At 44.3% G+C, this 14,882-nt stretch overlaps 1 protein-coding gene across 7 annotated transcripts in view; it reads left to right on the forward strand.

Moving 5' to 3' along the window:
* The first annotated feature begins 12,405 nt into the window (after window positions 1-12,405).
* Window positions 12,406-14,882, forward strand: part of Srrm1 (serine and arginine repetitive matrix 1) — a 29,127-nt gene continuing 26,650 nt past the window's right edge. For 6 of the 7 annotated variants that reach the window (XM_005317616.5, XM_005317619.3, XM_021734361.3 and 3 more), the window contains exon 1: window positions 12,406-12,563. In XM_005317616.5, the coding sequence (XP_005317673.1) occupies window positions 12,543-12,563 (21 nt within the window). In that variant the 5' untranslated portion in view covers window positions 12,406-12,542. Of the gene's footprint in view, window positions 12,564-12,791; window positions 12,936-14,882 lie in introns of those variants that run through there. The other variant, XM_021734379.3, reaches the window with a different exon arrangement.

Genomic DNA, 14,882 nt, shown 5'->3' on the forward strand with positions numbered 1-14,882 from the left:
TCTTTGTACAAGTAAACAGCCACCATCTGCCTGGCACAAAGTTATAAATAAATCAACCATGCCAAAAAGAACCCACATCTATAAACTTATCAAATTAATTAGAAGTACATGGAGGCATGGGCTTATCAAACTCATATCAGAAAAAACTAGGCCTCAAAGTTTTCAAACACACCAGACCAGTGAAGGATGCAATGTCCTCATTGAGGCCATAAAAGAGGAGCACCTAAGACTGGACACAGTGACACCTTGACCCTGTCATCTGGTCACTCTCCATGAGTCTTACCCAGGAAAATGCCACAGTGAGGAACCTCTGATCTACCATCTGGCTTTAAGAGAGTGCTGTTCCTCCTGCCTGGGATGACCACGTGAGTCCACTCCAAGCTGGCATACCCAGCTGACACAGTGACACTGCCATCTATCCAGACCTTGGCCTAGAATGAGTCCCCGTGCTTTGACAGCTCTGTGCCTTGATAAGCTCTTTGGCTGGGTCCTAATCTTTCCCGATTGTCTACAGTGACTCTTTGCAGCTCTCTGCTCTCTGCCTTTGCTCTCCGTTTAGCCACCTGAACCATATATATATAAAATTGTGTGACATGTGATTTGTGACTGAGTGTAATAGATATTAGAAATTAAGATTGTAATATAAGGGGGCTGGGGATGTGGCTCAAGCGGTAGCGCGCTCGCCTAGCATGCGTGCGGCCCGGGTTCGATCCTCAGCAGCACCACATACCAACAAAGATGTTGTGTCCGCCGAGAACTAAGAAAAAATAAATAAATGTTAAAATTCTCTCTCTCTCTCTCTGTCCCCCTCTCTCTCTCACTCTCTCTCTAAAAAAAAAAAAAAAAAAAAAAAGAGTGTGCATGCCAATTTAAAAAAAAAAAAAGATTGTAATATAAGAACCTGTAATTACCTGTCTTATGACTTAGCAGATGACCCCCAAGTATTCAATGAACTGCCACTCATGAAAGTAGTGTGGCCTGTGGATTTACTGTTGTTCAATAAATCCTGACATTGTGGAAACACCAAACATGTTTGGTCTATGTTAATATCATAGCATGCACACAACACCAAGGTGTCCCTGTGTTGGTTTCTTCTGAATTTCCTTTTCCACATTTTTACTGGTGCATTGTTACATATTTGTACATGCACAGAACATAACAATATAATTTGAACAATATCAATCCTGAGGCTTTTTTCCATGCAAAATAACAACTCTGCTTCAAAGGAAATAACACAGTAGTGTATTCTGAGCTAAATATAAGTTATCATAACCCATGTGATTCTGCAATCTGTATTTGGGGTAAAAATGGGAGTTCATAACCCACTTGAATCTAATGTATGAAATATGATATGTCAAGAGCTTTGTAATGTTTTGAACAACCAATTAAAAAAAAGAAAAAAAAGAAAAAAAAAAAGTTACCATGACCCAGGAGCACAAATTCAAGTTACCCTGAATGACATGTTCCATCATGGAAGAGGTTTCCTGAACTTTTATAGTTACAGAACAAAAGAAATTCATGAATAAATGTGTTTATAAAATACACAGGTGAGGCCATCAGGTAGGCAGGCTACTGCAAGGCAGGTAAATCCTTTCTATAGGATTTAGGTTTTTTTTTGTTGTTGTTGTTTGTTTTGTTTTTGGTACCAGGGATTGAACTCAGGGGCACTCGACCACTGAGTCATATCCTCAACCCTATTTTGTATTTTATTTAGAGACAGTGTCTTACAGAGTTTCTTAGCACCTCCCAATTGATGAGGCTGGCTTTGAACTTGCAATTCTCCTGTCTCAGCCTCCTTAACCACTGGGATTACAGTTGTGTGTCACCACACCCCGCTCCCTTCTACAGGATTTGGATTTTGTCATTTTATTTTCAATCCTGGGAATTTAATCCAGTGGGGCTGTATCACTGAGCCACAACCCCAGTCCTTGTTATTTTTCATTTTGTGGCAAGGTCTCACCAAGTTGCTGAGACAATTGTTCTGCCTCAACCTCCCACGCAGCTGGGATTGCAGGTGTGCAATGCCCCAACTCAGAAGGTGTTTTTTTTTTTGTTTGTTTTGGTATCAGGACTGAACCCAGGGGTACTTAACCATTGAGCTACATCCCCAGCCCTTTTTATTTTTTATTTTGAGACAGTCTCATCAAGTTGCTTAGGGCCTTATTAAATTGCTAAAGCCAGCTGATCCTCCTGCCTCAGGTTCCCCGATGGCTGGGATTACAGATGTCCACCACCTTGCCCCGGCTCAGATGTTATCTTTATTGAATTCTTAGCTTTGGGGTTGCTGAAGGCTAGAGGTGAGTCAAGTTTAATGATATATTGCAAGAGTTTCATCTAGAAGTCATGAGGATGTTAGGTTAGACACAGAGAGTGACAGTAAATGGCTTCTAAAAGGGACTAAATATAAGCCAGAGAGCCAAGATCTACACCATTCCCTTTGTCCAACAATCATGATGCTCTAGTTAGCCAAGGTCAGTCTGTAGGATCTTTAATACAGATTCAGTTTCTTCAACTTCAGTTCACACCTTTCTCCTCGGCACTCAGCTCCCTGTGTCCTCACATGGTCTCTCCTCCTTGCCTGTCTGAATCCTAATCTCTTATTTATTCTGTTCTTGTGGTAGTAGAAATGGAACCAAGGGGGACTCTGCCTGTATCCCCAGTGAGATGCATCCCCAGCCCTTTTTATTTTTTTCGTTTTTCATACAGAGTCTCTCTAAATAACCCACAATGGGCTCAAACTTAGAATTTTCTTGGTTTAGCCTCTTTAGTAGCTAGAGATGCCAGATGGATATGTGTCACCTGACTCTAATCTCTTATTAGGGCCCAGTCATATTGGATTAGGGCCACTTAATGCCCTTGTTTTGACTTAATTACCTCTTTAAATGCCCAATCTCCAAACTCAGTCACCTTCTGAGATATCTAAACACAGTCAGGACCGCAGCATCTGAATGAAGAGGGCAAAATCCAGCCAGTAACAGCCTACTACTTATTGTGGGATTGAATCATTAACATAAAGCTGTAAAACATTAACATAAAGTATTACATAATATGCACCCCCTAAGATGTTAATTGCTGTTATTATGAGAGCCTACAGAAAGGAAAGATAGTGCTCTCTTAATCCAGAGAGAAGATAGAAGGCAAGAGGGAATTCCAAGTATGTATGGCTCCCTGTTCCACATCTGATGGGGACTTCTCTCGATCTTCCAGCCCTTTAAAAAAAAAAAAAAACTATGCAAACAAAATGTCTGAATATAAGATCAATGGAGGCCTTCCAACAGAATAACAAGCACAAACAGATGGCTACATTTTTCTCTCATGTCTGTTGCTATTATCCTCCTGGCTTGCTGTAAACTTTGAGGACTGTGTTTCTCATAAGAGAACACCATGTCACAAAATAAAAAAAAGTCTGAGGATGTTGGTGTGAGGATGGCCTTGGGCCTGAGCCTAGCAACTCCATTTTAAAACTCCAGTTTGAAACCTGCAGTCTCACTAGGCTCGCCCAACAGAACCCTCCAGTATGGCCCTCAGGCATAAACAGTCCCTTCTCCCCACCCTCATAAACCCAGAGTGAAGTCTCTGGCATTCTGTCCTCCCCCAGATAAGGGAGAAAGGTGAAAAGATCAGGGTGGGGCCACCAGGCCAGATGTTTTAACTCCAGGGTAAATGAGGACACTGAGAGACCTGGTGGCAACTGATAAGGATTGAAAGGGGGAGTCTAAAGCCCCCAAATTTGGTATAAATAGTGGAGCCAAGGAACAGACATTCATCCAGCTGACACTGATGCCCTCATGCTGAGAGCCTGATGAGGACCTGGACTTACATCCCAGCTCTTCCTCTGCATGATCCTCTGTATCTTCCTCACTGCTCTCAAACTCTCCAGCCACATCTTGACCCTGGCAAGAGCCACAACTTCCCCCTATGACCCTCTCCTCAGCCAGCTGTCAGCTCCACCCCAGGAGAAGCCTGCCTTCCTGACCTGATCACCATAGTCTTAGGGAGTGTGCATCTGCTGGACTTAGAGCCTAAGGCTGGAGACTTTAGATCTGACACTTGAGCTTAGTACACAGAGGGAATGTCTGTCAAAAGCCTGTCATGATTAAGTGTGTTTGCAGGGCTTAGAATTCATCTAGAATTGTTTGCTGTGAATTGATTATGTTTATTGCAGTGCCAAGCATTAAAGATGGTTATTTTTTTGATTAAGAACCTATAGAGTGAAATTGTGTTGAGTTGTTTAAATGAGTAAAGTGTCAACAAAAGCAGAAGCACGTGGACATTCTTTATTTCTCCCCCTCAACTGCATAAGTCACACCTTTTGCCATAGTGACAGTTGGGGGCTGGGTTGTAGCTCAGTGGTACAGCGCTTGCCTAGCATGTATGAGGTGCTGGTTTCGATTCTCAGCATCATCCCATATAAATAAATAAAATAAAGGTCCATTGATGACTAAAATGTGTGTGTGTGTGTGTGTGTGTGTGTATAAAAATATTTTTAAAAGTCTAAGGATGTAGCTCGAGGTAAAGAAAGTGCCCCTGGGTTCCTTCCTCAGAACCCCTCTCCGAATGATGAGCACCAAGCAAGGGTTCAGTATAAAACAATCAATCAAACTACATACTCTTGTGATAGTATACTTACTTTCACTAACAAGTCCAGCCCTATCAGAGGTACATTATCATGAGAGGGTGGAACGCCATCTAGTGACTCATGTTAGACTAGGAAAGTATGAAATTCAAAAAATTTGATGCTATTTCCACGTCTTATCTATTTGATATTTGCATATGCAGAATGATTAGAAATTAATAGTGTGACAGCTTTATATATTAAGATAAATCCAACTAAGCTTTTATTTTCCTTTATTCAAGAAATTTCTGGCATTTATATAGTTAAATTATGAATTTTGATTAAAAGAATGGAAAAGCAATAAATGAAAGTGTTATGTAATTACCACTGACAATGGAATAAATATGAAGAGGGCCACAAGGAATTCAAAAAGCAGCATACATTTATTATGAAGAAAATGGTAGTGCACCTATAATTCCCAGCACCAAAACCCAAAACCGTGCAGTATAATGACTAGCAGAAACATTCTGTTGCTGTGAAATGATTATTCCTGTACTATAATGCTACACTTAAACAATTTGATGATTGAAAGTTTCTTTTTTGAGGTATGGGGATGGAACCCAAGGCCTCATAAGGTGAGGTAAGCATCCCACCACTGAGCCACAACCCCAATCCATTAAAACTTGTAAGAATAAAGTTGTAGTCATAATTGAAAATGAGGGGAAACTTTAATAGGTGCTCACTTCACTTACTTTTAGTTGACTTTAAACTCACTAATTTTGCTGGGTGCCGTGGTGCACGACTGTAATTTCAGTGGCTCTGGAGGCTGAGGCAGAAGTTCAAAACCAGCTTCAGCAATTTATTGAGACCCTAAGCAACTCAGTAAGATACCAGGGATGAACTCAGGGGCATTTGACCAACTTAGAGAAAGGTCTCTAAGTAAAATACAAAAAAAAAAAACAAAAACAAAAACTGAGAATGTGGCTCAACCTTAAGTGCCCTGGGTTCAATCCCTGGTGCCAAAACAAACAAAAAAACCTCACTCAGCAATACATAATTAGTTTCTCATTAGCTTTGCTGTAGACAACACCTATAAAGTGTGGATCATAATAATAATGTTGTCAAGTTACTTTTCAAGGACTTCAAGACTGTTTTTGTTGAAACCACTAATTCTTCACTTGGGCCTGCACAGGTATCTGATGGGCAACCTCTTTGATTAGAGGGTCCAAAGCTTTACCCTCAGATCACACTAGTGCTACTGTTACCATTTTCTAAATTGTCCTGTGAAGAGCTTTGGAGATTGATTACACACCAAGACTGCTCATTTCTTCTAATCACTTTTCCTTATGCCTTAAGGCACTTTCCTCCCATATCCCTAAACCCTATCTTGGAGAGGCAATTTGAGCCTTGTTCTCCCTTCTCATATGCTTAGCTGTCTAATGCATAAACTCTCTTATTTTATTTTTCTTATTATTAAAACTTTTTTTGCATAAGCTTTCATTTGCAAAATGTCATGGAACAGGCCTGGTTCAGTAACATAACTGTTGGTACATTTTCATAATCACTATTTTTTGTGGTGTCGGGGGAGCGGTACCAGGGATTGAACTCAGGGGCACTTGACTACTGAGCCACATCCTCAGACCTATTTTGTATTTTATTTAGAGACAGGGTGTCACTGAATTGCTTAGCGCCCACCTGGCCATTGGTAAGGCTAGCTTTGAACTCATGATCCTCCTGTCTCAGCCTCCAGGAGCCACTGGGATTATAGGTGTGGGCCACCACACCCAGCTTCATGTTTTTTGATAAGCCTTGTTCTTATATCCTAGAGGTCTGTTCTATGATGGTAATATTGATCTTTGGTACAATATTGTTTTTAACACTAAACTAGTATGCATCTAGCCAAAATGCCCGCCATTATACAGTAATTAGAACCTATTGTTTGTCAAACTCTGGTTTGGTACTGAGGATAGAGACAAGAGAATGGCACAGCCTGGGTCTTCAGAGCTTGCCTTAAGGAAGATGGGGCAGAGATTAGCATATATATAATTAGAATATATATACAAGCATAGGTTAACTATGCAATCTTGTTTTGTGAGGTCTGGAGTCAGGGATTTTGTTGTATTTCTTTTGGTTTTGGTGCTGTGGATTGAGAGGGTTGAATCCAAAGCCTTGCACATGCTAAACCACTGAGCTACTTCCCCCAGCCCCAGGCTAGGGTTTTTATGAGGCTCAGTAACCCTCTAAAAGATAATCAGATAGTAGGTATTGAGTTCCAATAAGCAAAAATGTTTCCTGGAAGAGATCATTTCTAAACTAAAGTCTAGAGAAGAATTAGAGTTGACCAGTTAAAGGATTAAGGATAACAAGGCAAGGTAGAGAGGGTATAGGGAGAGGGAAGGAGGGAACAGTGGTTTCAGACCAAGGGGACAGACTATATGCAAAGGTCCTAAGGGGAGAGACCCCTCTAAATCTGAAAGTGGCCCCCAATGATCCTCCCCTGATAGTGTTCATGTCCTAGTATAGTTTTCTCCAATGCTGAATGGGTGGAGCTTGTGTTATATTTTGAAAACTATAAAAGATATTGTGGCTTCTGTCTGCATCTTTTTTGGATCATTTGCACCCATTGAAGGAAGCCAGCTGTTATGTCATAAAGAAACTAGCCACCATTAAATGTGGCAAGGAACTGAGGCTCTTGCCAATGGCCATTTGAGTAAGCCCCTTTGGAAACATCTAGTTCCAGTTGACTATCACCTTGACTACATCCTCTTGAAAGACCCTTAGCCAGAGCCACTCACCTCAGCACTCCAGACTTGTGATACACAGAAAAAGCATGAAATGACAAAAGTTTGTTTTAAACACTGCAAAATTTGGGGAGTGACTTGTTGTGCAACAATAGATAACTAATACACTAGCCAGTATGTTCAAAGACATCCTCCAGGGCAAAATGCATGTCTTTATCCATTGACATGAACTTGGTAGATCTGTGCTCAGCTTTTGAGGTATTTAATTAAGATTGTTAACCCTATGACACGCAGAAAACACAAAAGCAGAGTTGAAAGGAAAAGGGAAATGACAGAAGCACAAATAGCAATGATAATGTGAAAGTGGTGGGCAAATCTCAAAAGCTGCAGCTGCCTGCGGGAGGATTAGGAATGATGCTGAAGAATGGAGGAAACAGGCAACTGAAGGAACACGTCTTCCATCAAGAGCAGCCTGCAGGGGCTGGGGATGTGGCTCAAGCGGTAGCGCGCTCGCCTGGCATGTGTGTGGCCTGGGTTCGATCCTCAGCACCACGTACAAACAAAGATGTTGTGTCCGCCGAAAACTAAAAAATAAATATTAAAAAAAATTCTCTCTATCTCTCCCTCTCACTCTCTCTTTTTAAAAAAAAAAAAAAAAAAAAAAAAAAGAGCAGCCTGCAAGCAATGAGGAAAAGCCACCGGGGAGATGGAAAAGCTGCCCATGCCTAAGACTCAGCACCAAGGTTGGATTCCTAGAGTTTTTTGAAGTTCAGAGTTTGACAAGACCTAGCAAAACAGCCACTGGTGGTTTGACCAAGGATGGCTTTTTGGCTTTAAGACCTATTTTGATTTTTACAACATCAAACTGAGCAGGAGTTGGTGTCTATGAAAATCTTCAATGTCAAGTAAATCTCCACTAAACCCACAGAGATCATTAGGAGGCAGATTTTCCAGTGTAGACTCCTACTTGTACAGAGGTTGTTAACAATTCAAAGAATACAGACTTGCTTATTAGTAGAAAAGCCTTTGAGAACAGAACCTTAGGCCCCGATTCACACATTCATTTTAAAAAACATTTATTAAGCTCCAAGGTTGGGCAAGATCCATGCCCTCCTAGAGATTAAAAAAGAACAGAGAGAAGATAATAAACATATAGCCAAAATAAATGATGTCAAATAATGTAAAGTTCTATGGAGAAAAGTAAAGCAGGGAAGGATAGAGCGAGGGAACTGAGGGTATCTGCTATTGTTGGAAGGCTGGTCAGAAAAGGCTTAACTGTTGGGTGCAGTGAGGCACACCTGAAACCCTAGTGACTGGGGAGGCTGAGGCAGGAGGATCACAAATTTGAGGCCAGCCTGCGCAACTTAGGGGAGACCCTGTCTCAAAAATCAAAATTTAAAAAAAAATTGTGGGGGACAGAGGTACAGGGATTGAACTTAAGGGTGCTTAACAACTGAGCCACATCCCCAGCCCTTTTTAATTTTTAGTTTGAGACAGGGGCTTGCTAAATTTCTAGGGCCTCCCTAAATTGCTGAAGCTGGCTTTGAACTTCTGTCTCAGCCTCTCAAACCACTGGGATTATAGGCATGTCACCACACCCAGCTCAAAGTCAATATTTTTAAAAAGGGTTACAGCTGTAGCTCAGTGGTAGAGCACCCCTGGTTCAATCCCCAGTCCCACCAAAAAAAAAAAAAAAAAAAAAAGGAAAAGGCAAAGGCTTGTCTGAAGAGGTGAGACTTGAATTGCTTTTTGTCACCGTAGGCTTATCAACACACAGACTTAGAACTGCCATTCTAAACCTAACCTGTTCACAATTAGACAAGTGTCTACAGTTCAGTATGTATGCAGCTCAGAAGTGAGGGATGGAGAGAGAGATGATTGGCTTGTGCAGTAAATCTGGATAAGGGAGAAATCAGAAAATGCTTTCCAGGTTTCAACAACTAGTTTGGGCTTTACCTGGAGGACTAGGGGAGCCACTGGAGGGTTTTAAATTGGAAAGTGACAGGATCAACCTACTCTTTTAGGCTGGGTGTGGTAATGTATCCCTGTAATCCCAGTGATTGGATAGGCTGAGGTGGCAGGATTGCAAATTCAAAACCAGCCTCAACAAAAAATCTAGTGAGATTGAGATAGGGATTTAGGCAAAGCAGAGAGGAATACAAAATCTTAAGGGAAATACCCTCAAGTCTTTGAAAAGCAGAATCAAGCCATTGAGATGCAGAAAACAGTTCCAAGCCTTGGCCCAGGCCCTTGTAAAATGAGGGAAATATGCTGGGGCATGAAAATTGACAGGAAATTGCAGCTCCATCCTGAATCTATCACTAGTCCAGCCCTTATATAAATATTGGACCCCCAGCCCAGTCAGGAGGCAGCCCACTTTCTCCCCTGCATGTGTATCTTCCAGACAGAGACCTCTGTGTCTCTGTCTGGCTCTTGCTGACATTCATTTCCTTCATGTATGCCAAGAACCCCACTGGTCCCTCTCCTCTGGGAGCTCTTGGACCCTTCTCTGGAGACATCTCTTCTTCTGTGACCTGCCTCAAAATTAAAAAAATAAGGCTGTAGATGTGGCTCAATGGTTAAGCACCCCTGGGTTCAGGGATTTATTATAAATAAATAAAAATATAATCATCTTAGAAAAGCACTGGGGATATAAAGCAAGGCATCAACTGATATAGCAAAGATACAAAAGGCCAAAAGGAAAGAGGCACATGAACTACAATGAACTTGCCAGATTCACCAGCTATTGAGTATTAGGAATCAGGCATGGTGATGCCTGTGATCCTAGCAATTTGGGAGGCTTAGAAGGATTACAAGTTTGAAGCCAACCTCAGCAATTTTAGCAGGCCCTAAGCAATTTAGCAAGACCCTGTCTCAAAATAAAAAGTAACAAGGCTGGAGTTCAAATAAAAAGAACCAATAATAGTGTTTTGGGGTTAAATCCCCAGTACCAAAACCAAACCAAAACAAAAAAAGCATTCATAAAAAGGGCTGGGGTTGTAGCTCAGTGGTAGAGCTTGCCTAGCACATGTGTGGCACTGGGTTCAAGCCTCAGCACCACATTAAAAAAGTAAATAAAATAAACGTGTTGTGTCCATCCATAACTAAAAAAATAATAATGATTTTTTAAAAAGAAAAAAAAGACAAGATTTAGTGGTTATGGAAGGTGAAGAGAACAATTACAGGGAGAAAAAGGTGGCCTCATTCATTAAGAACAAGCAAAAAAGCTGAGGGCAAGTGGATGGAAACTAATTCAGTGTGACACACGTTGAGTCTGACATGCCTATAAGATATCCAAGTGGGGATATCAGCAGGAAGTTGAAAATATTGGTCTGGGACAGACCTGTGCCTGATATACATAGATCTAGAATATGAAGAAGAAATGAAACCAAGAGTAGAGGTGCATATCAACTTTTGTCAGGGAAAAGAAAGGGTTCAATGACAAAATCTAAAAGAGCCAGGCAGCTTGGTGCACACCTGTAACCCCAATGACTCAGAAGGCTGAGGCAGGAAGAGTCAAATTTTAAGCCAGCCTCAGCAATTCAATGAGGCCCTAGGCAATTTAGAGAGACCCTGTCTCTAAGATAAAAAGGGCTGGGGATGTGGCTTCCCTAAGACATGGGCACTGGGTTCCATCCCTGATACCACAAAAAAAAAAAAAAAAAAAAAAAAAAAAACCTAAAGGAAAGCAATATTAACAGGCCTGGCAGCTGCAGGGCAGGAACAGTAAAAGGTCAAAACAGAATAGCTAATCAGAACACGGAGAACAGTGAGATATGGAGCATTACGATTTCATAGTTCCATCTGGTCATGTTCTGGGGAGGCCACTAACTTCTGAAGCTTTCACTCAACAGTTTTATTGAGCTTTTACTATGTGCCACAGGTTTGGTTCTGGGGTGTGTGAGGGGTGGAGGGGCCACATGAGTGAAAAATAGAAGAGGCCCCGACTAGAAGCTTACATTTCAGTGCAGGAAACAGACAACAAACAGTTTCGACCGCTGGAGAGCACCTGTAATCCCAGCACACTGGGAGGCTGGGACAGGAGGATCACAAGTTCAAGGCCAGCCTGTGCAACGGGGCAAGACCCTGTCTCAAAAGAACCAAAGGGCTGGGGACGTGGCTTCGCGGTAGAGCAGCCCTGGGTCCAACACCAGGATCCCTGCCCTGAACCCAAGGCGAGGAACGCTGTGGGGACAGGCAGCCTCCCGCGGAGGGGGGACCCCGTTAGAGGCCTGTGCAGATGTGCAGGCCGAAGACGGGGCCCTGAGCCTCCAAGAGCGAAGAGGGGCGGTTTGGAAGTGGGATGCAAAGGGAAGGAGGAAGAGTCGAGAACGACCCCAAGGCCAAGGTGAAAGAAGCAAAGACCCTGCCACCACGGAGGCGGGCGGGGACCCGAGGCGGGCGGGAGCGTGGCCCGGGCTGCGGGCTCGCGATGTCTATCGGAGCTCAGGGACAGGCCGACCGGGCGGTGCCCGCAGCGTCTGCACTCAGGGCCGAGGGCAGATGTCGTCAGCACAGGGAGGACAGGGAGGCTGCGGGCGCCCGGCGGGCGGCAGGGAGCCGCGGCGGCTGCCTGCCCTCCCGCGTGGATACCCGGCGGCCGAAACCGAAACTCAACTAATGGACAGTCCCGGCTCCTCCCAAGGCCCAGCAGAGACGGGGCTAGAGTGCAGATGCCAAGTGTACACCGCGCGACCATTTTACAGTGAACTGGTGAAGTCGTAAAGCCCGCACAAGTCACTTTCACAATGACAGGGGAGGCCGCAGGCTTCTCGCTTGCGCACGGGCCCCCTCACCAGCGTCACTCTGAGGTAACAGCCTTTCTCTTCAAACGCTCCCTGGAGCCCTGAGGGCGGGAGGCCTCCCCTCCCCACTACGGGTCGAAGAATGGGTCAAGTCACATTACGCGAACAAGGCTGGGTCACGCGCCACAAAAGGATTCGCTAGGCCGAGCGATCCGATCACTCTCCCTCCTTCTCCCATTGGCTACAGTCGTCGAGCTCGCCTCCCCCATTGACTGCTAAGATGCCTTGGCCCGGCAGAAGAGGGACCCATCTGGTGCGCGTGCGCAAGCGTGGCGTGCCCTCGGCGCACTGAGCACGCGCGGCTTCGTGTTGGCTGGAAGAGGCGGGTGCAGCGGCACGCGCTGCGTCCCGGCGTCCTGCTCCCCTCCGCCGGTCCCGCCCTCCGTCGCGGCGGCGCGGTGCACCCTGGGATAGGGAGCGATCTCCGAGCGAGGCAGCAAGATGGACGCGGGATTCTTCCGCGTAAGTAGAAGCGCGGGGATCTGGGGTGAGGTGGAGGGGCTTCTCGGTAAGACCCGGGAGGAGGTCTAAACTCGGAACAGGGTAGCCCACGAAGGGAGGCCTCGGAGACACTGAGGATCCCCGGTGCCGGCGGACGCTCCCCACGGCGCTGCGGCGGAGACCGGTGCGCCCCTGCGCAGTCTCCTCCTCCGGGATCGTCCCCCCTACGCGGCGGTGGCGGTCGGAAAATGGCGTCGGGAATGGGCCGAAGCGGTACCTCGCCGCCCGCCTGGCGGGGCCTGCGGGCCAAGCCCGGCGCTTGCCGCCGGGTCCTGGGGCCTAGCGGAGCCCCGAGGAGGAAGTCCCTAGGGGGAGGCCGGCGGGAAGCCCGAGGTGACTGGCGGCGGGAGGGCCCGGAGCGTACGGTTTGGGGGTACGCTCCAGAAGAGCGTCTTGCAGGAGGAGGGCAACCGGGGGTGTTTAGCGGCTTCTGTTGAGGAAGCGGGCTCTGTCCTCCTCCCCCCAGGTCCGAAGCCTTCGCGAAGGCGCCAGGTCAGAGTTCGCGGGCGCTCCCGCCCAATTTGATAGCTCTTTAGGGAGGGGAACGCAGATAATTTGTAGTCGGAACATTTGAGTCGGAGGCTCTTAGAGGGCTGAGGGTGCAACGAAAAGTAGGCGCGTGTGGAGGCAGGTTACGGGGTGAATCCACTCCACTTCCCGCCCTCCGCCTTCCTCCCCCTCCCTCCCTCCCCCGTTTGTTGGACTCTTTGGGAGTCCGCTGGAGAAAAGGTGACTCTTAACCTAGGCTCTGCAGGCGCGGAAGGCACTTTGTCGTAGTTGGTTCTCCCGGCCCAGACTTCACCATTTTTCACGCTCCTGCTGGAGTCATATTGCATTCCTTTTGGAAATTAGCTCCAGATCGAGGTCTGGATGGGTGTGAAGGGACACTTACAGGACTCCACTTGACTACCAAGGATACCTTCAGGGTTTGCATATTCTTTTAATGCACGGTAAACCATATGTAAAGACCACTGGGTCCAAGCTAAAATCTCCACTTGTGTAATACAAGTTGATTCTTTCCCTAGAGCATATAATTTGCTTTGTGTGTGTGTGTGCTTAAAAGAAAAATTGGAGGAGAGGAAGGCCAGGGCATTAATAAAGAATTCTCTTAACTGCAAATCAGGCATTGGAATTCTTCTTAGCTTCAGATTTGCCAACTAGTTTTTCAACAAAAGTTCTCATCAAAAGTTGGGATATCGTTCTAAGCATTTAACTTAAGACACTTAGCCAGTTATTTGTTCTTGGTCATGCAATCAAGTTAGTTACTTAGGAATCATAGTTTCAAATGAGCTTGTCAAATTTTCACACTGCTGAACTGTCCGTTTTGTAATTTCCATCAACGAATTTGGTAGTGACTACTCATATCCTATGGTGCAAGAGTAATATTTTCAAACAGGTAAAAACCTGTTCTTATGACTTTTGTGAAATATTTCCAGTGGAAAGAAGTTCCGATTTAAAAAAAAAAAAAACAAGGTGGTTGATACTGTAAAATTTAAGATGACATTTGTTTTTTCTGTTGGTTAAAAACCTGGGAAAGAGTGCAATCTTTTATATACTATCTACAGTTCCTTAAATGTATGAGTTCATTGGATTTAAGCTCTGATTTAAAAGACTTTTAGAGCATTTAGTACACTGCTTACCAGGCTACTGAGTATTGCCGTTAAAGTGGAAATGGTATTTTACATTTACTGAGTGGCTGTCACCGGTACTTGACATGTATAATTTCTATGATACACAACAAACCTGGGAAGTAGATTTCATTATCTTATTCCCCTCTGCCCCCTCTTCTAAATATTTACTTTTTAGATGGGTTTTATTTGGGGGCTGGGAACATAGTTTTAGTGGCAGAGTGTCTACAATTCTTGTGCCCTGGTTTTATCCCTAGAATCACCAAAAAGTGTGTGTGTGTGTGTGTGTGAAAATTTTAATTTGACATGCAGTAACCATTATAAATTTATAGAGTACAATGTGAGATTTAAACACTTGTATACAGTTTGTCATGACAGATTAGGATTTTTATCATATCACTTTAGACATTTATTATTTCTTTGTTTTATCATCCCTATTTTAGCAAGTAAAGAAGTCTCATCCAAGGTTAGGTAACTTGCTTTGAGAACACAAGGCTGAGTAGTGACAGAATTGAGACTTTTACTTCAGGTTCTTTACATTCCCAAACAAAATTTTTTTGATCTCTTTCCAAAAAACTGGGGCCAACTCAGCAAACCAATCAGTAGAGTTCAGATCACACTGCTAGTTATTTCTGTGTTTAATTGGGCTACT

This window comes from Ictidomys tridecemlineatus, chromosome 11 (assembly GCF_052094955.1).
Source record: "Ictidomys tridecemlineatus isolate mIctTri1 chromosome 11, mIctTri1.hap1, whole genome shotgun sequence".
In the NCBI taxonomy this organism is placed as follows: domain Eukaryota; kingdom Metazoa; phylum Chordata; class Mammalia; order Rodentia; family Sciuridae; genus Ictidomys; species Ictidomys tridecemlineatus.